At 39.9% G+C, this 22812-nt stretch overlaps 1 protein-coding gene across 3 annotated transcripts in view; it reads right to left on the bottom strand.

The window, feature by feature from the left end:
* The window catches only part of tsc22d3 (TSC22 domain family, member 3), a 112807-nt gene that overhangs the window by 81703 nt on the left and 8292 nt on the right, over nucleotides 1-22812 (bottom strand). Inside the window, exons 1-2 of one of the 3 annotated variants that reach the window (XM_063496605.1) lie at nucleotides 744-1057; nucleotides 117-168 (exon numbers count right to left, since the gene is read on the bottom strand). The exons of 1 other annotated variant lie outside the window; for it this stretch is intronic. In XM_063496605.1, the coding sequence (XP_063352675.1) occupies nucleotides 117-168; nucleotides 744-868 (177 nt within the window). In that variant the 5' untranslated portion in view covers nucleotides 869-1057. Of the gene's footprint in view, nucleotides 1-116; nucleotides 169-743; nucleotides 1058-22812 lie in introns of those variants that run through there. One more of the 3 variants, XM_063496594.1, reaches the window with a different exon arrangement.

Here is a 22812-nt window from a genome sequence, read left to right as displayed (position 1 = left end):
AATTAACATTTTAACTTTCTGGTTATTATCACTTTGAAGGAAACAGCTATGCTACTTGTGCACTGCATACATGTGTAATGCATCTCGGTGTAGTGGCTGGTGTGTTATTAGCTTACCATGGCCTGCTCGATTTTGTTGTCAATGGCCACAACGCTAGCACCAGAGGCACTGCAAAAGAGAAGAAACAGAGCCCATTAATTAACATTCTGCAACTTAAAACTCTTAAAGTCACCTCATATTCCACAAAAGAAAAACAAAGAAAACATGTCGCTCCAATTCTGGGAATTCCCTGGGCTACTAAGGTGAAACAGAAAGCATTCCAAACGGAAATGAAAACCGTTTGCTCCGCTGGTATCTTGGCTACTTTTGCCAAACATAAACTACACGTTAATTGCTTTTGGAGTCAGATTAGGATTTTATTTAGGTTTCAGTGTAACCTTGTTATTGAGTATGTGGCAGCCAGCTTGCGATAAGGCAAATAGCGCAGAACAGATATCTGTTCAAAGTCCACAAAGGCAGCAGAGAGAAACACAGCTAAGCAGAAAGCATTTGGGAACTCTAACATCAGAAATCGAGCACATAAATTTGTTTTGAACCACCAGGAAAGCATTCAGTATTGAAGCATAATGACGAAATAAAAGAAAAAGAACAAAACAGACGAACGTTTGGTAAAACCTCACACATTAATAAGGAAAAAAGAACCGTATTCAAGTATTTGATGACCATATCGCAAAGATAATTACCTGTTGTCAAGTTTGACCGAAACAACGTCTCCTCCGAGTAAAGAGGAGAAGAAAGAGATGGAGAAGTTATGCAACTGGTAGACGGCCACCTCCATTGGTGTTTTAGCGAACATCTCCGTGCTCATGTTGAGTACCAGACTCGTTTGGATAATATTTCTCGCCACGTTTGCGGCTGGTTGGTCAGCTAAATAGGGATCCGGGTTTGTTTCGTCTTTAACAACGATGCACTAACTCGCTTCGGGCTAAGCGAAGTGCTGTGTCGGGTTTGTCAGCTTCGCGGATTTTTACAAGCGACTGTCTGATGCTATTTCTGCCACCGGCCAGTATTTGAACGACTGCCGTTCTGACGTCACATGACGCGTGCATGAATTAGTCAAATAAGCTGAGAAGGAGGGGTGAAGGGAGGGGGGGCAGTTTTTTTCTTTTTGGTGCCTTCCAGTGTCATGAGAAAAAAACAAGAACAGTGTGAGATTGATAAACAGCCACGACCTCAGCATTTTTGTTGTTTTTTGGACATAATAGTTAAACCATAGGTCACGTAGTTATCATTCAATACCTTGATCATAAGATTGGCTGTAACATTGATTATGTGTTTGGTCTTCATTTAACGACTTTTTAGGGTTTGTTCCTCTGCAGGTTCAGTATAATCAGGATAAGTATGATGCAATGACGTTTAGAACTAATAAAAATCCCAAATACTAAAGTGATGCATTAATTTTGCATCCTTCCTTTTATCTGTTTTATCAGATCATTAACATGGCTATATGATAATTATTGCATATATATATATGGTATATAATACTTGTATCACTTATATAAGCAATCATAACCCTTTAAAATTAAAGAAATATAAGCTTTATGTGGGTCTTGAATCACTTCTCTTCAGTAAACATTTTTGATAGTTTAGCCGTGCAAAGTCCACCAGTTAAAGCAAAGCAGTCACGATAAACAATTAGGTTTCATTACCCTTTTAGTAAACAGTTACTACTCCAAATGCCGAGCTTAAACGTCAGCATTTGAAGGCAGCGTCAGCTCTGCCCCGCTGCTGAACTTCTCCTGAGCCTCTGCGAACCCACAGACCGAAATCCGCAGAGCTGCAACAAGTAGTACAAAACAAACATCTGAACACCTTAGGCTGCAGTTACTCGTTCTTGTAGCAAATTAAAACCCTCGATTGATGTAAATAAAGCCACAAAGTTTTTCCTTATACTGTCATATGGCTAATTTATTAAACTGACTTATTTAACAAGTGATTTTTTAATGTGACTTCTTAGGAAGATTGTTTTTTTCTTTCTTTCTTTTTTTATTGTGTTACTTTACATGTCAGTACTGACAGTGTTACCGACATGTAAAAGAAAAAAAAACTGTCACATTTTGTTCCCATGACTGGTTGATGACACTGTGGTGTTTTTCACACTATATGCTATAACGGAATGTCCTGCACCATCCACACGTACCATATGCACATGTATAGGTACTTTTTCCGTCCTATCCACCGGTAAATTTCCAATCAGTCTATGTCTGAACTCTACCGGACTCTAGTGGTGAAAATGTAGACTACAGTGCACTAGGGCAGCAAAATTAATTAGAGGGAATCTGGTGTTTCCTTGGGAATTTTCCATACACCCCTTCAGACATTTCCAGGTTGTTTTTCCAGTTCTGGAAATTCTCAAATGGCATTCTATATTTATAGTTAAGGACTTAACTCCTACTTGTTCATATGGTATATGCCTACCACAAAATTTCTTGTTCCTTTTAGTTTTTATTACACTACAGTCCATTGTATCAGCTAATAAACAACATACTGCAAGATATTTAATGAGTGATCTGTACCTCTATAGCAGAGGTGGGCAATTAATTTTCCCAAGGGGCTCACTGGGAAACTGGGATTGTTGTGGAGGGCCGTACCAACAAGCTTTTAAAGTGATAAAATTAATACTGAGCAAAATTGAGTTCAGCTTATTAGTACTGCCCTCCACAACAGTCCCAGTTTCTCATGTGGCCCCCTTGGGAAAGTTAATTGCCCACCCCTGCGTAGTTACATCAAGCATCAACAACCTCTTACTGGAGTACATCAATTTGCAACGCTCTCTAAGGCGAGACCTTTTCGAACGGGCATGTTACCACATGAAGCACAAATGCACTCACACAAAGCATAAAATAATAAGTCATTTGTCACATAGGATAACTACAAAAGATACAGAGAAAGAACACCTGCTGTCATCCCATTTTTTCCATCGCATTACCCACTGCTATTATTGCGCAATAGACCTTGTTTTCGCTGCAGGTTTTAATAGCTTTAATGTAATTTCCCGGCACTTCTCAGCTGTCACATTATGTTCCATTTTGTTGTTGCAATTATCTGATTCAATACTGATAATAAGCCAATTACAATTTTATTAAAGAGTCTCTGCATAACAATTCTTCTACCGGCACATCAACTTGTGGAATATTCAACCATGGATAACTTTTATGCAAATTCCCTGCTGAGGGGGCCCAACTCTATTAAATTTTGCTCATTCATAATCCACATCCTTTCAGTCATATCTTTCAAAAGGATATTAGGTCTATTTAAATAAGGACAGAAAAAAAAATCAGGATGTTGTCTGAATAAAATAATTCAATTATGAGTCCAAAGATATTTTTTGCATGATTACACATGCCTAAAGAACGTGGACCTGCATTTAAAATATTAAATAATCCCAGACCTCTAACTTTTTATAACTTTAAAAACCAAATTCCTTTTTTTCCTTCTGTTTTTTTGAAAGAGGAGAAGAAGGAGTTGTGTTACATAACAAAACAATTAAAGTGGAAGGGCTGACTTCTGGTTGGACTAACAAGGCTTAGCAGAAAGCACACTGACTGGGTATTAGGGCCCATCGTGCCTGTCGTCTCAGATTTCGTGCTGTGACAGTTCAGCTGCCAGGTTTAATATCCAGCCCGCTTCGAGCAATGAGAGACAGGTGAATTACCCTGCCCAGCAGTGATAGTCCCATTTTGGACGAAGGAGTCACAGCGAATGCCTTCAGCTGAGATGCACAGATAGGACCTACACAGTGGGGAGCCTTCCAGCACAGTATAACCAATGAACCGCATTAGGTAAGATGATCACAGTGTAAACTGAGTCTCCTGCTTTTCCTACTACAGAAGTTTTAGAATCGCTCTGATACAAATTTAAGTGATGGAAAATAGTGATTAAATTCCTCCTTTCAAGAGGAATACAGATTTTTCCTGCCTTTTCAAAAAATAAATACCCTCATGTTTCCGTGGAACACCTAATGCCTAACCATTTCGGCGTGTGCCCAATTCACTGAGTCATTTTGGAGCTAGGCGACGGCCCACAGTTTCCATCATATGTCTCCTGCGCAAGAGCCAACTCCATTATATAATACCATGATTCATCTGTACTGATGGCTTCAAAAGAATAAGGCCGTCACATAATACCAGCCTTCCAGCTTTTTGTTATGAACAGCATTTTGGGAGTTGTACTTTTTCCCCATCAAATTGAAGCTATTCATAATACTGCAGAGAAAATATATACAGAAGAAAAATTCTTTTTGGGCCAATTAGGAATGCATAGCGTGGATAAGAGTGTGGCCTGACAATACTCGTGCTTGCCAAAGGTTGCAGCCAGAGGCTATCTCAGAGGAAGCTGGCAGTGTGGGCAACAAGAACAGCTACAAACAATGAATACTGAATTCACACTGAACTCACTCATACACTAGGACACCCAGAGGCAGTCGTTATTATCTCATCACCTCAGACTCTTGAGCCATGAATAACAATAGGGCACATGGCCTTGGTCTTTCTCATGAGATGTTTCAATAAATTCATGCCCTGGTATTGAATGTAATATTTCTTTATGTGATATATTGTGCATGCAGAGAGTGATGACAGGATTGACACTACTATCCAAGGACTGGTAGTGATATCACTTTTCCCGCTTTCAGTGCCGCGAGCACAAAAATCCATTTTTCAAAGTCACCACGAGCAACAGTCCAAAATAACACCCCAAACGAACGTGTTACTCTGGCGTATAATCTCCATAAGTACATCTGATAATGAGCCTGAAGCTGCAGCATTTTTTTCTAGCTCTGTTTTTCACCACATGAGCAGATTGAACATTATGAAAACTGTAACGGCAATCATTTCATTTAAGGATTGTAACTGTTGTCGTTTTGTGAAAATACTGCAATGACAACTCTATATCATTTAGATGTTGACAAGCTGCAAGCCTCCGCCGCTCGTCTTCTCTTTAACCGCCTTTGGCGTGCGCATCTGTCACCGACACATGTTACTGTCGAGCCTGGCAAATGTCTCCACACCACAAGCAAGACAAATTCTCCTACTGTCCTCGGCCGCCCCCACTTACCGCCGATCTGGCCTCTTGAACAGACTCGGTGAGTAAGGGGGTGAGTAGCTCATAGGTCTCTCAGGAAAGTTGAAGTGTTGGTAGTGACAGCAGAATCTCTGGGATGGTTCGGCCAGCCGGAGGGCGCACACCGACCTAGGAGAGGGTGGCCGTGCCCCAAGAGGGGCAACTTCAGCAGGACGCGTCTTAGACTGTCCCATTCTGGCTTCCAAATGAAGGAGCTGTTCAAGAGTCAAAAGCCCTCTTAGTGTTAGCTCACTGTTCTGCTGTTGTTTGCTCTCAGCAGCTGTTTTCTCAGAGCACAAAGAGACAATTGAGGTCTGGCGAAACCTCTGGATATGCAGCCATAACTGTGAGTGCCATGCTCAGGGTGACACTTGTATGATGTGTCTCCAATCTGGCTGAATACAATGGCCTTAGAGTTACAATGAAAATGCCAGTTTGCTGAAATGGCGCCAGTGGTTTCATCTCTAAATCGCTGGAGTGCCTCTTTGAGGCAAACAAAGCAAAAGGTATTTCTCTGACTGCACCTGAAGGGAGAAATCATCATGCCTGTCTCCTTACCTCATGTAATCGGCCGTAAAAGTGCAATAAAAATATCCTTGGGCCATTCTCCCATGATGTGAAACAATCTTGTTAATGTAATGAACCTTTACACCACAAAACAAGTTTTTTGGACACCTCATTACACAACTCCCTATGATTTGCATATAACTTAGCTCAGCTGCCTCTTATGCAACATGCCTTATCATGTACTTGAGTTAAAAAATCCCAAAGTACTTTTAATTGCTGGGTTTGTCAACTGCAGTACGCTTTCATTGTCATCAAAGGGTGTAAATGTTTGAAGAGCTACTGCTGTTGTTAAAGGTGTAACACCAAAATGAACCCACACTTTGCATAACTAATCGCAAGTTTTTTTCTAATTTGACAGCTCCATGTAAGTGTCTCGCATGTCTGTCTCCATTTAATCCAGTCTGTTGACAAGACATTTGATAGTCTGTAGACTGTGATACACAGACGAGTGTGGTTTTACATAACAGGACAGTATGTGAAACCAGTTCTTCAAGCAAATCTCCAGTGCATATGTAGGGCTATCAGACAGAAAACTTCATCCATCTTCATCCAGAAATGGGAGTCTGTGGCACATTTTAAAGGAATAAAATATAAAGGCAATAGCCTTTTAGTCAGCACTGATAATCTGGTCGGTGAATTTTACCACACTGCCTGGAAATTAACAAATTGCCATCTATATTTCCTTGTAGCAGTGGAATTTCAGGTTAACTCAGTTCACAGTGTCAAACAATCACAGATCTCTATCAGCATTCAGGGTTGTTTTTCTTGGACAGCTTTCCTCCAGATCTGCTTACTTTACTGTACAGAGCAGTTCAGGAGCAGTTCATGTTAAATCTGTAATATTTAATCACTGTGTATTCTGCAAGGTCACGCAAGGAAAGCAGGGTAACCTGTTTTCCTACAGTTTCACAAGGTCACATTTGTGCAGCTCGGGGCATTTTTGTCCTGTAACGTATGGATTACGTATTCCACTTAATGTAGTGTTTACTTTTTATGTAACCCCCTGACATATTTCTGAATTTGCCTGCAGTAAGCAAGAAGATGACAGTGTGCCAACCAGTTTTTGAGCCCCTTGCTTTTGTTTTTCCGCCACACCAAAGGTGCCCTGTAATTACATGTCTCGAGAAAGTAATCTTCCTACCGACCAGACAGTCGATCATGTTACAACATGTGGTGTTAAGTAACTTCAAGAAATTTGAATAACTGTGTTTCCCCGAGTCTTAAAAGAAATGAACAGAATAAGAATAAGCTTTGGGAAAAAATGTAAATATGACTTTTGCTGTTGTATAATTTCAGAAGAGCAGTGATGATGTAAATCCTAGATTGATTTTCAGTGAAACAGAAAGTAGTAGAAAGTAAAAAGGAAGAAATTACACACCTGGGATACAAATATCAGCCACCAGCTGCTGTATTAAGCAGGTTTACAAAATTACAGGCAAAAAAAATACCAACTTTAAGGGGATTACTTATCTACATTAAAGACTTTAATTGTGATCTTCATAGTATAAAGAAGAAACATTTCTTCGCTTGTTTTTTAAAAGCCCAATCTGACTAAATAAGAAGCTACAACAAACAGGTGTGTGTGCGTTCGTGAACATGTGTAGTCCTCACCATCTGTAGGGAACTGTACCTATCTGATTAGTCCCTTGATAGAGAACCTCCTTTGCTTTATAACAGCTGTCTGGGTGCTAACCTGTGTTCATTATCATTAAAAAGACAAGACAAGGACTACTGGCTTAATGCAGTTTCCCACGGCAACATAAAGGTCCGTTTGAATGGTTTGCTTACCAGAAATTATTATTATATTTCATTTTAGCCTATACATAATTATATTCAGTTCATTTACAGTAGCTTTCACCGTAACTAATAGAAGAACAGGCACTATTGTAGGAAATGGTAATGTGCAGTATATTGCAGTTAACAAGCGTGGGGACTTTGCAGCATCTGGCACCAGAATGCAACTCAGCAGAAGTCAGACAGCTTCAGGCCATAATGTAAAGATTTACCTTGTATTCTAACGAGCAACATGTTCCGGCTAAATTTACTGTGAAAATACTGAAGTAGAGCGGAGGCCCAGAGGACTGTGTTAAGGGAATATCACAGGTGAAACCCTGTCAGGCAACATTCATATCCCAGCCCCAAATCTTCCCCCCACAAAAGAAATAACAGTATGTTCGAGTCAGTAGCCCTTAGGATTCCCATCTGTGTTTTAGTGCGTTTACACTGACATTGGCAGAGGAGAACACGTGCACACACATGCACACACATGCACACACACCATATTGTTCACTCTGAAAGATGGCAAACTCTCTGACTAGTATGGATGCAGTTTAGTGATCTCTCAAAACGCTACAGGGGTGCAAACTGGAAAGAAACTATGGGTTTACCCAATACTTTATTCTGTTCTGTTGATAATGGAAACATTTAAAATTAAAAATATGTATCTGAGACAGATTAAAAAAACAACATTAAAATGCTCATAAAACATTCTGTGTTTACTTGAAAGTATGTATGGTGACATTTAAAGACTGGATCCAGTGGATGACACTTTGCATGGCTGGATCACATCCCAGAACAAAGGGTTGCAGAGTTCACTGCCATCTATCTGTCTAACTATGGAATGCTGACATTGGACTAGATATGGGCACAGGCTTCACTGAAATCCACTGCAGTCTAGTGGATCTGCAGCAAAGTTGACTGTTACACATATTCATCCGTTGATGCTAAATGATAGTATCAGGTTTAACTTGTCAGGAGTTGGTTGGATTTATTGTAAACCCTATCACCGGCTAGAACATTAGTAAGCAATTAGAAATGTGATTTTAGCACAGGATGTTCATCATAATCAAGGCTGTCACTGGCAAGCATACAGTATAAGTAAATACAGTTAGAGCTATAACTGTTTGGCTAATGTCACTTTTTTAATTATACCTCTGTACACTAGCATAGTGAATTTTAAATCAAAGCTAAGATGTGACTGAAGTGCAGACTTTCAGATTTAATTCATAGGTTTTGTGAAAAAGTAGTTTATTAACACTTTATTACTCATAATCATTTCTATCAATAGTCCCCAATTCCCAGATGTTCAAAATTAGTTGAACAAACTAGCGTCATGCTAAATTTAAGTACTGTGTTTAATACTTGGAACAAAATCATTGTAGTTAGAGACAGCCCGTGGGCTCTGTCAGGTCTTCAGTAGAAACCACTTTCATCCACTGCTTGTTTGTCGGTCTTTCTGTATTCACTTTTAACTTTAGTAACTAAAAAGCATGATCTAATGGGCAGAGATCAGGTGACTGACTTGGCCACCGAAGAATATCCCATTTCTTTGCCTTGAGAAACTCTTGGGTTGGTTTTGCAGTATGATTTGAGTCGTGCACTGTCTGATCAGTTATAGAGCAACTGAGTGAATGTGAGCAGAGAGAATAGCCCCTACATTTCAGAATTCATCCTGCTGCTTCTATCAGAAGTCACATCATCAGTAAACACTAGTGATCCAGTTCCAGTGCCAGCCATACATGCCTATGCCACACAGATGATGCATTGATGTTTCACATCATGAGCTTGTTTCTCTCCTTCTCCATTGTTTTCTCTTCCCATTGAACTGATACAAGTTCATTTTGGTTTCATGTGTCCATCCTCTTTGCAGACCTGTGAAGACTCTCAGTGGTTTTCTGGAAAAGTTCTTCTGTCTTTCCTGTACTTGAGTGTAACTAGTGGTCATGAAATATCAAGGGAAGGGGCCTTACCTGGCCATGAAACTGGCTGTCAGTCAACTGTCCAATTGCTTTCTCCAAGACTATAGAAATATGAAACTATTTGTAAAAATGTCTGTAATTCGTAAATGTTTTTGTTCTACCCTTTGAGTTAAAGCTGAAAATGCACTTCAGTCACATTTTGACTGGTTTGAAATTTACTGTGATGGTGTAAAGACGCAAAATTACAAAAAATAATTTTATTCTTTTTATTCTTTATGGACTAGAATAATGAGCAGTCTGCAGTTTTTTAACAATAAGGAAAAAATGAACATCCTTTTCTTTTTAGCTCACTTTCACATGCATGTTTTATAGTATCATTATTCTTTTCATCTTCTTCAAACTATTCCTCATATTCATGTTACGACCTTTCATTTTATATATATTCTTTCTTGTGATTTCTCCATTTTTCCATCTTCGTCGCTTTCCAGCTGAGGCTGAGCTAGCTGAGCTTGCAGCTGTGTGACCCGAGTCACCAACAACTGGGACAACACTGGAGGGAGCTTAGGCCTCATTGAGCCATCCTCTGGTGTGTGTTTATGTGTTTGCTTGTGTTTTGCTTGCCTGTGTGTATGCTGATGAATCCAGTTGGTCACACGTTTGCGTACGTGCATACTCGTGCGCTTATGGCCTTGTCAGCATGATCTGGATTTAACTGGATGATGGACACCCTGCTAACTCTCACTGTCAGTGTCATCCAAACACTGAATCGTTCCCACAGACTCCAGCAGGCTTCTCCGCTGAGCATTAAAGCTAATCCTTTGTCACCTGCGACACGACGATGGAGCAATGACAAAGTTCCCATGGATAATTTGAAACAAGTCATTCCCGGTCATTATGACAGAAAAGCACATTTGCAGCTTTAACACAAACGAACAGCAAACAAACCGCCTTGCAACAAAATGGAAAACAGTTTCCAAAGAAATATGCCGTAAGTCTTTCAAAAGAACTCAAAAGAATTCTAAACCTTTTATGTTGCCTCAGTTACTTTATGTTCTGAGGTGTCTCTTACATCTGTTATTCAGCTATTATTCATTTTTTAGATTCTTTTAAGCTACTAAATACAGACATTTGTTGTTTTTTGAAAGAAAATATCAGATAAATCATCACTCATTTCTTGGTAAAATTACTTTGAAGCTAAGACACGGGTGCTTTCTCCTAAGCTCCTACCATTAGCCTGAGGAGGTTCCATCGCAACCTGCTTCACTGATCTCTACAAGCCCAACAACCTATATTATTCTCCTTTAACAAGACCACATGAATGACTCAGATCATACAAAACGCTGTATATCAAAACAAAGATGATAGAATAATGTGTAATATATCTGCTGTGGGTGAGATGTGCAGTTTACCCAAGACTTTAAATCACCTTAAAGGCAAAATCTTTTTTCAGCGTGTAAAAGAATATCATTATTAAAGCTGCTGCTGAAGCACACATACTGTTCCTGGAACAAACACCTACACATACACATGCAGGCTACTTCACACTACTGTAAGTGTTCCAACCAGAAATAGTAACGCAAACAGAAACAGGGCGAGGACCGCTTCTCATTTGTAATGAATACAGGCCTTTAATGTTCCCTCCAGGGATCTTACCCGGTATTTGTGTTATAGCTTGAGGCAATGCTATTGAAAACTCTGACTGATTGCTACAGACTTGGAATCGGTGGAGCAGCTGCATGAAATTAGGCTTGTTTATATGTAAATAAGTCCATAAATATACCCAATCTTTAAAGTTGCATTAAAGGCATTTACTGAGGAAAGCCACATTGACTTTTTTCTCAAAGGGAAAGCTGATACAAGTGCAGCTGTGAAGGGAACTCATGTATATTCAGCACCTAATTTGATTCCCCCCCATTCCAAATAGTATCACCAAACCATTTAACGTTGAAGCCTAGAAATCCACAGGGGTATTCAGTCTGTGCAGGCTCACAGAGGTATGGCGTGGATCAAATGCGGGAGAGAAGCACTGAAGGGTGAGAGGACACTGTGTACACAATATTTCCTCAGCCTGTCTGCATGGTGAGAATCCCCTACTGATAGTGGACAGCCTGAGACAGACGAGGACAAGGCCAGATGTGCTGGCCACCGTTGTACTTCAAAGAAAATATTTTGCAGTTGAGTAGAAGCCTTATCTTCTTCAGAAGAAAAGCTGAAATATATATACTGATGAAAGTTAATGGGGAAGTCTGTTTTATCAACAGAGAGATTCTAATCTAAGAATTTAAAATAACACATGGATGAGTAATGGGGTACTATCATGTTAAAGCACTTTGTTGATGTTTTACTGATAGCGTATCAATTCTAAAAGGAAGCATCTTTTTAGTAAGTGCTGGTGTGAGCATGCATGTATTTGTATGTATATTTACATGAAAAGTATTGAAAATGGATCATAGCTTTGAGCTTGTTGGCATCTTTGCCTTTGTTATTCTAGGCTCCGTGAATATCCAATCATCACACCCTGTATTTATTGTATTTATAGTTTGTCATGGTGTATTTATTATATTTATGGTGTAAGTCTGCCTTAGCTATGGAGATGCCATTAGGACCACTCATTAAGACTGTAGTTGAACTTGTGCTTAAAGTTTTGTACAGCATTTGAAGCCTAAATCTTCAAATGTGGCACCAGGAAAAGGGAGGTTAGATAAGGCATAAGACCGAGGATCCCATCATTTAATTATTGTTTACATTTTGAAGGCAAATCAAATTCTGAGACAACCTCAAACACTCAACCCTTGTTTTTTTTCTCAGTTCAGCAGAATTTATATTGTAGCACAAGAGCACTTATTTCAGGATGTGACTCAGCCAGGGGAAGGATCTACATCCACTCTGTTGTGTGATCCAGATTTAATGGGAACACAGTGATATGCTGGCACTGTGCTGCGATTGGCTGAAATGTTGTTTGTGAGTTTAAAGGAACCCCAGCCTATCCTGCCCTCAAAGAGCCAAAACGCCTGCCCCGTATACAGAGACGTAAGTCTTCTAAACTTCACTGTCAGCCTGTGCGAGTGTTTTTGTTTTATTATTTGGGTCGCAGTCCATTTGTAGACGTGTAGGAGAGTTGGGAATAATGAAACAGATAAGAACTTGACTTGACAGGATATGCGGTGACATTGATTAATTAAAATAAACGCAACGTGATTTGATATCTTATCGCACATTAACAACAAAATGATATGAACCAGAAAAACATATAAACATCTACAGTGTTACAACATGTTGCATTGACAGAGTTTAGGGGGTTTTCCATCCGTGTGGAAATGAGGAAATTTGTTTTTTACAGTTCTTATTAAAAGAAAAACCTCTTACTAACTGCTCAGTTTGCATTCTGACAGCAGTTTTCTTTTATTTGTTGTCATCTTTTCTTTGTATGTCAAAATGGTTGCCATAAAGAGCTTGAAACCAATCAATTCCACGTTAGATTTTTACCCACACAAAGATTCTTTTTAAATAACCTTACAGCAGGTTCACGATGTCTTTAAAGAGAAAAAAACAGGAAATATGTCCACTTAAGTGACTCTTGAACTTGAAGCCGGTCACAGTATGCAAGACAAATTGTCTATCTGCAGTGTCATTTTCCCCGTTTCCAAGCTGCATTTAAGAGCGTAAACATGATTTGCCATCCCAGTCATTGTATCAAGACGCAGGTAAACAATCTAGGACAAACTGGCCCGCCTCCAGCGTGTACCAAAGGGTTCCAAAGTTCACTTATGAAACTGGAGAACACTCTGTTCTGCACGCACACACCACACAGGTACTGCCACTGGTCATACTTCTGCGCAAGTGAAGGTGTGCATTCAAGCATGGATGCCAATAACGCTAAAAGATCGCTACATATTTATGCATGCAAGAAGGACAAAAGTGCATCAAGATAGAAAAGCAGACCTACGCAGAAATCAATGTGCACATGCATAAAAAACACAGGGTCACTAACGAATGCCAACAAAGCTAAGACACACACACAGACAGACAGAAAAGCATGCCTGCGCACTAGACGCTCTGTCGCTGTCTGAACATGCAGATTTATAGAGTTTGGCAAACAACTTCTTTCACTTTTAAGGCACCAGAATGAAAAGATCTTTAATAATTGGGAACCTTTCATAAGACCGAGGGTTTTCATTGAATGTTGTTGGGTGATTAACAATTGGATTTTAAATGCTCAAAGTTCAGGTCTAGGAAAAGTGGCAGTCTAATCTGTGGTTTCATTCACTGCTATCAGTGACTTTAGAAAACTATTTTAATAGTGCACAACAACCGAACATGCAAGACAGTGATTGCTATGCTTGTGATCTTTTGTAATAAACGCTGAGGCTGACGTAAAATCTTTAATCAGATCTGGCCTATCGACAAGGAGAAGTGCGTAAGAGTCCTTTATTGTTTTGAAGATGGACAGATTTGCAGACATAAGCAATGTTTGGGAGCCAGTAGAAGCTGTCACCTTATCTTGACAGCTCACATCACAGTGTTCAAGCGCTGATGTACGAGGCTTCCCACCAGAATGGCAGTGGCTCAACTTTGTGCAGATGCAGCAAGGTTGGGGGAAACACAAAGCAGAATAAAGCATGTGCATTGTTATTCAGGGATGCCATTTCTCTGTGCGGCAGAAGGTATTCAGAAAGAACTGAGGCAGATCATAGGGAAGACTGCTAGAGGTGAGTGAGGTCAAACACTCAGGTACCGCATTCCAGAAAAGCATACTGTTCCAGGGCTGTCTTTAGCCTCGGTCCTGCAACAATTGAAAAGCATGCTGCTGGAACGATATGCAAGCTCTGAGTTCAGCTTTGTTGTTGCAAAAAATTACCGCACACAAAGCCAGGTATGTCCTAAGATCTTTTCAAAAGACCTCTAGGTATCTCACAATATTTATTGACTACAGACATTCAGTCCGTCCATCTAAATATGCTGAGCAATATTTAAAATATATAGTTAAAATTCAAAATGGCAAAATCAGATCGTGCTGACATTTGTTATTGGTTTAATAATCATAAAGAAGTAAAGAGTTGTGTTCCCTTTTTCAGCACCTGTCATTCGTCTTTACAGTAAATCCACACTTTAGACAAACAGAAAACCAGTGTCAGTAAAAACCAAATATGATATTTTTGAGGAACTGTTTCAGGAATTTGCAGAAATGAAACAAAATCCTGTATTCTGCAGGTTCCCATGATAACTCCTGACCTACATACACGTGCACACACACAGTCACACCATTATCACTGGTTTCCAGCCTGTGTGACTGATTGTTTTCTTCACACTCCTTTAATGACTGCGGTGTTCTCGCGAAGACTCTAATTACATTCTGACCACAAAGGCGGGAGCACGGCGTGGTGCCTGCAAGGTATCTGCACACCTTTACGATGCAAAAGCACCTCAACAAGCCAAAAAAGTTATTTCAGAGACACTTACATATAAAAGCAACTTGCCAGAATGTGATTAATTTAGTAGTGTAATTTTTGTGTCTTGTCTGCCACCTTGTGCACAGTCCTTTGTCCTGCCGTCTGTGTCTTTAGGCTCTTTGTGTCTGTCTCGCTCCTCCTCTTTTCTTCCTCTCTGCCTGCACTGCACACCTCCTCTAACAGCTATTGTTATTCCTGTCCTTTCATACAGTCTCAGAGCAGTAAATCCTATCTGACTGGTATGCTTTGGGACGGCCTAACCCTGACTCCGTCTTGAGATAATTATCCCGTCTGTGACCTGTCTAGTCATATTCGTGTTGTCTGGTACGCAGTCACCTTTTTTTGACACAGGTGTTACCGTGAGAGGACAAGACAGCGCATTACACACAGTATATGTAACTGTGACCTGCATATGGACAAAGAGTGGGAGGGGTTAGGGTGAAAGAGCATTAGCCTTGTGCTCAATGAGCTTAGATATTTGTGTTGACTTTGCAAGTGTACCATGTCTGGCCTGTGTTCCTGAATAAAGGTGAACACACAAGTGATGCCGCCCAGTCACGTCCTTTCACGCTGTTGTTAAAAACATAAAGCAAATCTGCTGAAAGGGTGAAAGCATTCAGCAACCTATAGATGTTTTTTACACGAGAACCCCCCCCCCCCCCCCCCAATCAAACACAAAAATACATGAATGAGCATATATCATAATTTAGTTCAAAAATCAAAAATATAATTGAAGAATCGATTTACATTTGCAGTATTTGCTCAAAAAGGAAACTGAAGCTACAGAATCTTAGCTGTAATATGTTCTGCTGCTTTAATATTTTATACCCTTTCAGCTCAAAACAAATGCATAACAGACACAGGAACTGGTCTGATGACAAGAACTCAGGGTATCACCTTTCATTAGAGCGCAGTGCACCAGTTATTATTTGTCTGCACTCTGCCGTCTGGGGACAGGACTTTGCTTTCTATTATAGGCAAAGCACAAAGCTACCAAACACCAAAACAGGAAAATGTAAAAATGAGGAAGAGAGGAGGAGAAAGAGGGAGAGGGCTTTCACAACTGTTAGGCAGTGTTTCCTCTGATAGGAGGCTTTGGCTGTACTCCCAGTTCTTTAGGTAAACTGTCAAATAACAGGGTTACCTTGAGAGGAGCGCACTAGTTTTGTTTGGAAAAGATGTCGTGAGAAAGTGCGTTAAAATGACAAAGGAATGACGTCTAGGCAGATAAAAAAATAAACTTTTAACTCAATTGTTCAACCTAGGAAAACACTGCCACAAATGTAAACCTTAAATTGTAAATGTGCAAAATTATAGTCAATACCAAATATTAAGTAGATATACTAAACAAGACCTGTATGGCCGTGTACAAATGATGATTCAGTAGGATGTGCAGGAGTAACAGTGCATACATTTGCAAAACTTGTTAGCCTCTTATCACGGGATCAAGACGATAAGAACAATCTAAGTCTTTAATCTGTCCTACTGCACGTCTCAATGTGTCTGTGAAAACAGGTGCCATGGACTGTTTAACCCATCACTCCAGGCTAACACTTTTTAGAGCCATTTTCCATCTAGTTAATACCACTGTGGCCTCAGATAATGTGGAGACCTGTTTAAAATATGAATCTGACTTCAACGGTGGCAGCGATGAAAAGAAAACAGAAGTGATGAAACTAAGATGTTAAGCCACTGGCATGAATACCGGTAAGAGTTTGCTTTCACACTGAAAGGACGAGTGTGGAGAAATATATAATTAAGTGAACTGCAAAATCAATTCAGTGGTGGCACTGGGGTTTGCTATTTTATTACACAAATTTTAAAACGAGGATTCCCAAAAGATGAACTTGGGAGGAATTCAAATTGCTTGCTCCCTGTTGACCATCCAATTTGAACCAATGGATTTGTTCCCAACTGTTTCACTGAAATGCAAATGCTTGTTAAGATGCCAACTTGAGAGGGAAATAAAAGACATGCCCCGGGAGAGGTGCTTACTAAGGCTCTTTTCAGTGTGATGGCCTAGATATTATTGCCTCTTAATATTGCAAGAAAAACAAAACACTCGAGAGACAAGCACTGCCTTAGCTGAATCTGATATCTCCTTCTAGAGAGCACATTTGAATATGAATAGGTGGAAGTATCTTTCTTTTCTTTCAGTTGTGTTCTTGTTTTTATTATATATATGTTCTCCCCTTGCTGGCTGTCAAAGAATAACAGTGAGGGACTTTGTGTTTTATCAGGGTGTTTCTCTGAATTTCTCAGTGATACAAGCTACAATAACATCCTTTCCCTTCAGAGGGCTAGCACATTTTTTCATGAACAAAAAACCCTGGAAGTACAGCAAAACCACTCACTAAAACTACTAAATGAATCTGGAAAAAATAGATCAATTACAAACTGATGATTCTTGTGACAAATTGATGGAAAATGCATGGGCTGGCCAACATTTTCACACTGTTGTTTGTTCTTTTATTGCTGAATTTTCAGGGGATCCACCTACAGTATAGTGATTAAGAAAAACTAAACTTTAACTTTCAGTTCATGGAAAAATACTGTGGTGACAAGATGAGATAACTAACTTGCTGGCTGTTATAGATAATGGGCATTCTGATACATGCAGGGGCATGGTCTTGGCTTATAATCGCTTGATGTGCAAAGAAGAGTGCTTTAAACAGTGCTTGAACAACAATTTGCTGTACATTTGCTGCATATGTACTTGACATGAATTGAGGATGTTGTTGTCTTTTCTGTCTGCAGTTCAGCACCTTACTTTGCTAGGTAACATGATGACATCATTATATATTATGCATAGCAAAGGTACTGTTATTAAATTAAAATAACATTTTTGTAGGTGCTGCAGGTACATGAATGCTACAAATTGTTAATTTTAGTTCAGTGGTAGGTGATTGCTAGGCAACAAGATGGCATCATAATATATAATATAGATGACAACTGCCAGGGGACTAAGAGACCTTTGTGCCAGTTTGGTAGCTCAACTACTAATCATGTAGGAGGACTTTGCAGGCAACACAATATATTTGCTGTATTATAGTAATATGCTCACACTAAATCTCACAGCTTCCATTTAACAGCTATTTTTAAAGGTATACTTAAACCAGGAGTTCTAAAAAAACATCCAACGGAAAAATGAAAGACTTGTAAGAGCTTCTTGTATGTATATGGTGTCCCTGCTATGAACTGGCATGTGAGTACCCAGCAGCAAAGTAAATGCTAGACTATGCTAAGCAAGCCAAGGATGATGGATCAATAAAAACATGAAGGTCAGACTGAGCAAACGTGTGGAAGTGAGAGATGGAAAAAGACACACGACACTATGATTTCTAACCAACTCCTGCAGTATATATTAGATATATATACAACAATTATTCAGGCAGGCCACTGAGTCACGCTCAGTTGAAATTGCTGATTTTCTTCATTTTAATGTCAGCTGATGTTTATTCTATGCAGTCAGTTGGAAAATACAACAAAGGATACACAAGATCCTTTAGTCTTTAGCCTCATCAGAGGTTATCAGAGGGTTGCTGGGATGTCTGTGGGCCTTTTTGGAGCACAGTTGCTGAACAGTCCTGGTGCCATTTCGGAACCCTGCATTTCACGCTATGCATCACTTAATGAGTGCATACATGTTGTAACTGATGCCTGCTAAGGTTTAGACAAGGGTTTTGCTGCTGCTGCTTTCACTTCCTCTGGTTATCCACGTCTGCAAATGCAACTGGACTTGTAGACTTGTAGACCATTTTAGACTTGCTTTGCTTAACACACAGCTGTGACTTGACACGTGAGAAGGAAGATTGAGCAAACCGTCAGTTTTCCTGTTTGGCTCAAGCATTTTCACAGCAAAGAACATTGATTTTCACACAAGAAAACCTCCTGACCCTCACCAACTTCCACACCGTAGGCTCACAAGTAAGGTCGCGACCTTAAGTATTTCTCTCTCCACCGAGTACGGTGCAGGTTCCACTTCCCCTGACATGACACCTTGCATTCTGGATGGAAATAAATAAGTCTTTGTACACACTGCAGGCCCCTGAAAGACTTGCGTCAGAGATACGGATGGCAGTCTGGATGGAATCTGAGTGTGTGTGGCGTGCACTAGCACATGAAAATGAGAGATAATTGCAAGGGCCAGATGAAGAAAGGGTAGAGAGGACAAACTCTTTCATTCATTAACGTTCTTTCCAGTCCCACACTGTTTTTCTTAAGTCAGGGTTCTATCGCTCTGCTTACGAGACAGCTACAGTACATGTTTTCCAGAAAACAGCTGAAAACATGTACATGTGCTGTTTAGCCTAATCCCAGATTGTGTAAACAACACAGCATGCAAACATAATGATGAGTCTGTGACTCACTGGTCTCCATGACTCCATACTGGAAGGAATGCAGAAGGAGTTCATTTAATGTCACTGGTGCTAAATGCCCCTTGTGATGGCACAGTAATATGACAGGGGAAGGAGGAACAGGGCTAAGTTAGATACAACCGGTCCAAACTGCTCTTATGTTACAACTGCCTCATTTAAAACACCGTGGCACAAAGAAAAAGAAAAGAGGTCTTGGACAGGATGCATCTTGTTACTGTAGCTCATTTGAGACTCACTCTCAGTCTTTCTCTCTCTCGCTTCCTTCTCTTTCTCCCTCTGCTGGGGAGCAGCCAGCAACAATCACAGACTTACTGAAACTTGGCACATACGTTTATTTTTTTCTTTTTGCTCACTCACAGCCTCTTGACTGCCAGCAAGGCATATTGAGAGAGAGAAAAAGTGCTTGGCAGAACAGGTCCACCTTTTTTTTCTTTTTATTCCACCAATGTCGTCTATCAGAAAGCCCAAACTAATCCTCAGTGCAGCATAACTTTCTTTTTTTCCCAGTCAAAGTTATAGTGAGGAGAAGTGACTAGATTTCAAAAGCCACGGCTGGGTTGTACTTCATCAGCTTTGTTTTGTCATAGGCTGTGAGTCACTGTGTGCTGTCACCACAGGAAAAAAATGGTACTTTACAAAGTTTCCACTGCATCATTTTTCTTTGCCAGTTTGGTTAATTCTATTTTTCACTTCAGGCTTCCTTGTTTCTTTTGCCCACTCGATTTTCCTTTTTCACAAAGCCCGTGTTCACTTATGTAAAGTCAAAGAGTCTTTGGGAATTTTGAGGCACCAGTACAAACAGGAAACCATATTTATTATATTACAGTCAGAGTTGATGTTTCATGTAAATTCACCAGCATTGTTTTAAGAATGTATGCTTTAAACTTTAATCAGTTTCAGTTACATTAAATTGAATTTTCTGCCACTGTATGTTTTTGTTTCTGGTTCATTTATAGAATTGAATTACTTGAATGTTATTTGTTGAAGCAAATGTATTGCACTACTTCAGGTGCATGTTGCCCACCATGTTCTCCATTCAGTTTCTATCTTGATAGCTGTAGACAGCTATATGAAGTGTCCAGGGCTTTTTTTTGTTATCATCTCATTGCCATGCAAAGACTCAATTTCCATTTTTCTATTTTCTTCTCCTTATCAAATTCAGGGTCATGGAGGGCTGGCGCTAACATCAGCTAACACAGAGAGACAGCCAACCACTCACACACCTACAGCCAATTTGGAGTCACCGGTTAACTTAATGTGGATGTGTTTGGACTGTGGGAGAAAGCCAGAGTACCTGGAGAATACCCAAACAGACACAGGGAGGGCCCCAGCCAGCCAGTGTAATCAAACCCAGGACCTTCTTGGTGTGAGGTGATGTGCCAACCACCATGCTGCCCAGGACTCAAATTAATGATGCAATTACAGTAAGACATGAGCTCCAACATATAAGGTAAAAGCCGTTGTGGTGATGTACTCAAAATTAGGGAAATACTTTATAAAGCATTAATTAAACTAAATGTTAAAGCACCACTTAGGTGTGATGGGTAGCAGATGTTGGAGATGCTCATATAAACCCATTTCACACATATATTCAATTAAAAAATTGTTTAATGTGCAAAACAACATAATAATTACTCAACTTTGTGTTGCATAACTGTTTGCTTTGTTTCTTTGACCAAAATGAGTTTCTTTCATGCTTCTTCATAACACAGACACTGCTGTTTTTCCATTTGCATGACAGGGGGAGAAATGTTGGGAAAATGCAGGGATTTTAAATTACACCTCCACCCCGAGGACTCAAAAATGTTTACTAGAGAGCACCAAAGTGTAGTCAGAAAAGGAAAACACCGTCTGTTGCCAAACTCCCAATGTCCAGTTACTTCAAAAATAGAACATGTGATTGGTCTTGGTGCTGTAACCTTTCCTGCGTCCTGGAAGGAAGGGCTTTACGACCTGCTGAGGTTCAGAGAAGAAACTGTTTTCCTAGAGTCTTTAAGAACAGTTCTCAGCATTGGGCTGTGGCAACACCCTTGTTTAACTTTGTTTGATGCTACCTCCATGCCTTGCAGGCTTAAAGACATTTTAAAAGGCTTGTGTAAGTGTGTGTGTAGGGGTGTGCATGTGTGTTTTTGTTAGGCTGTACACAGTTGTGTTTCCTTCAAGGTCAGAAAAGGTGAGGTCTTAGGTGATTCTTAATTTTACTGCTTTTCAGTCTTTTTTCTGTGCAATTGTAACTATATGTGTGTGTGTGTGTGTGTGTGTGTGTGTGTGTGTGTGTGTGTGTGTGTGTGTGTGTGTGTGTGTGTGTGTGTGTGTGTGTGTGTGTGAAAGCAGTCAAGGAACATCATGTACTCAACCTGCATGTGAACAGTACCCAGAGAAAATAAGATAAGACAGTGATAAACCTGGCTCAGACCCACTCCACAAAAGCACAGTTGGGCTGCATTGTGTAGCCAACTGTTGTGGTATCCCACACTGCGTCAGTGTGAGATACAAACATGTAAGATTATGGAACAGCTATGCATGGAGAAACCAATCGATTTAACATTTGAATTAACCCCAATTAAAGCCAGCGTATTACACACCTTCTAACTTTTCCAGACCAAAATGTGAAAAATGTGAAATTTCACGAGAACTTACAAAGGCCAATTTTTTTTTTTTTCAATTTGGATGCATAAAGATGTTATTTTGCCTTTTACACACACACACACACATAGACATACAATACAAAGGACAGCAAAACTGCAAGTTCCCCTTGAATTTCAGACAAACCATTTGTTTCTACTGATCTTTCTTTCAAACTTAAACTTGGCCCTCAGAAGCAGGGTGGGTTCCCACAGTCTCACTTTTCATGCAGAGATTAGAAAGAGACTGGGATTCCCATGCTAATGAAAATAGGGCAGAATGAAAATTTTACCACCCCCCAGCCAGCAGCTTGTTTCGCTCAGCCTGAATGGTGTGGAGAGCACAACTCTACCAACGCCTTCATTTCAGCTTCCCTTTATCTACATTACACTGCTAATATCTATATATATATATATATTCTGTTCCTTTACTAACTCGCTGTACCAAAATATGTTTTTGAATCACAGTGCACCCTGGCTATCAATCATTATACAGGCTATATTACAGTTAAATGCCTACTTAAATTGTATAATTATTATATTGACTGTCTGCGATACTGTGACTCACACTTAAGTGCAGAGCCTTGTGTGTGTGGGTGAGTGTGCGATGGCAAGTGTTGACAGGCTTCCTTATTATCTAATTAGGCGCCATAGTCATGGTCCAAACAGATAAGGCACGGAGCGCAAGCCATGGTCACTCCACACACACCCCACCCATCTTCCGGCACAGTTATGTAATTCCTATAACTGCTATCTGGAATAACTAAGATGAGGAATGAAAGAATGAAGAAAATGACAGAGGGAATAAACAAGAATAAAGAGGGAAGAGACGCATCAAATAAAACAAGCATCAACAAAGACAGCTGCACAAACTCAAGAACGACTGAAGAAACAACTTTAATGGATGGGTGGTACTGTTTTTAAATTCTTCCTGTTATTAGTCACTATGAAAGGACAGTGATTCCTGTGGTTC

The sequence above is a fragment of the Pelmatolapia mariae genome, linkage group LG2, assembly GCF_036321145.2.
Source record: "Pelmatolapia mariae isolate MD_Pm_ZW linkage group LG2, Pm_UMD_F_2, whole genome shotgun sequence".
Classification (NCBI taxonomy): domain Eukaryota; kingdom Metazoa; phylum Chordata; class Actinopteri; order Cichliformes; family Cichlidae; genus Pelmatolapia; species Pelmatolapia mariae.
The sequence above is the reverse complement of the archived record's forward strand: the minus strand, read 5'-3'. Positions and strand labels throughout refer to the sequence as shown.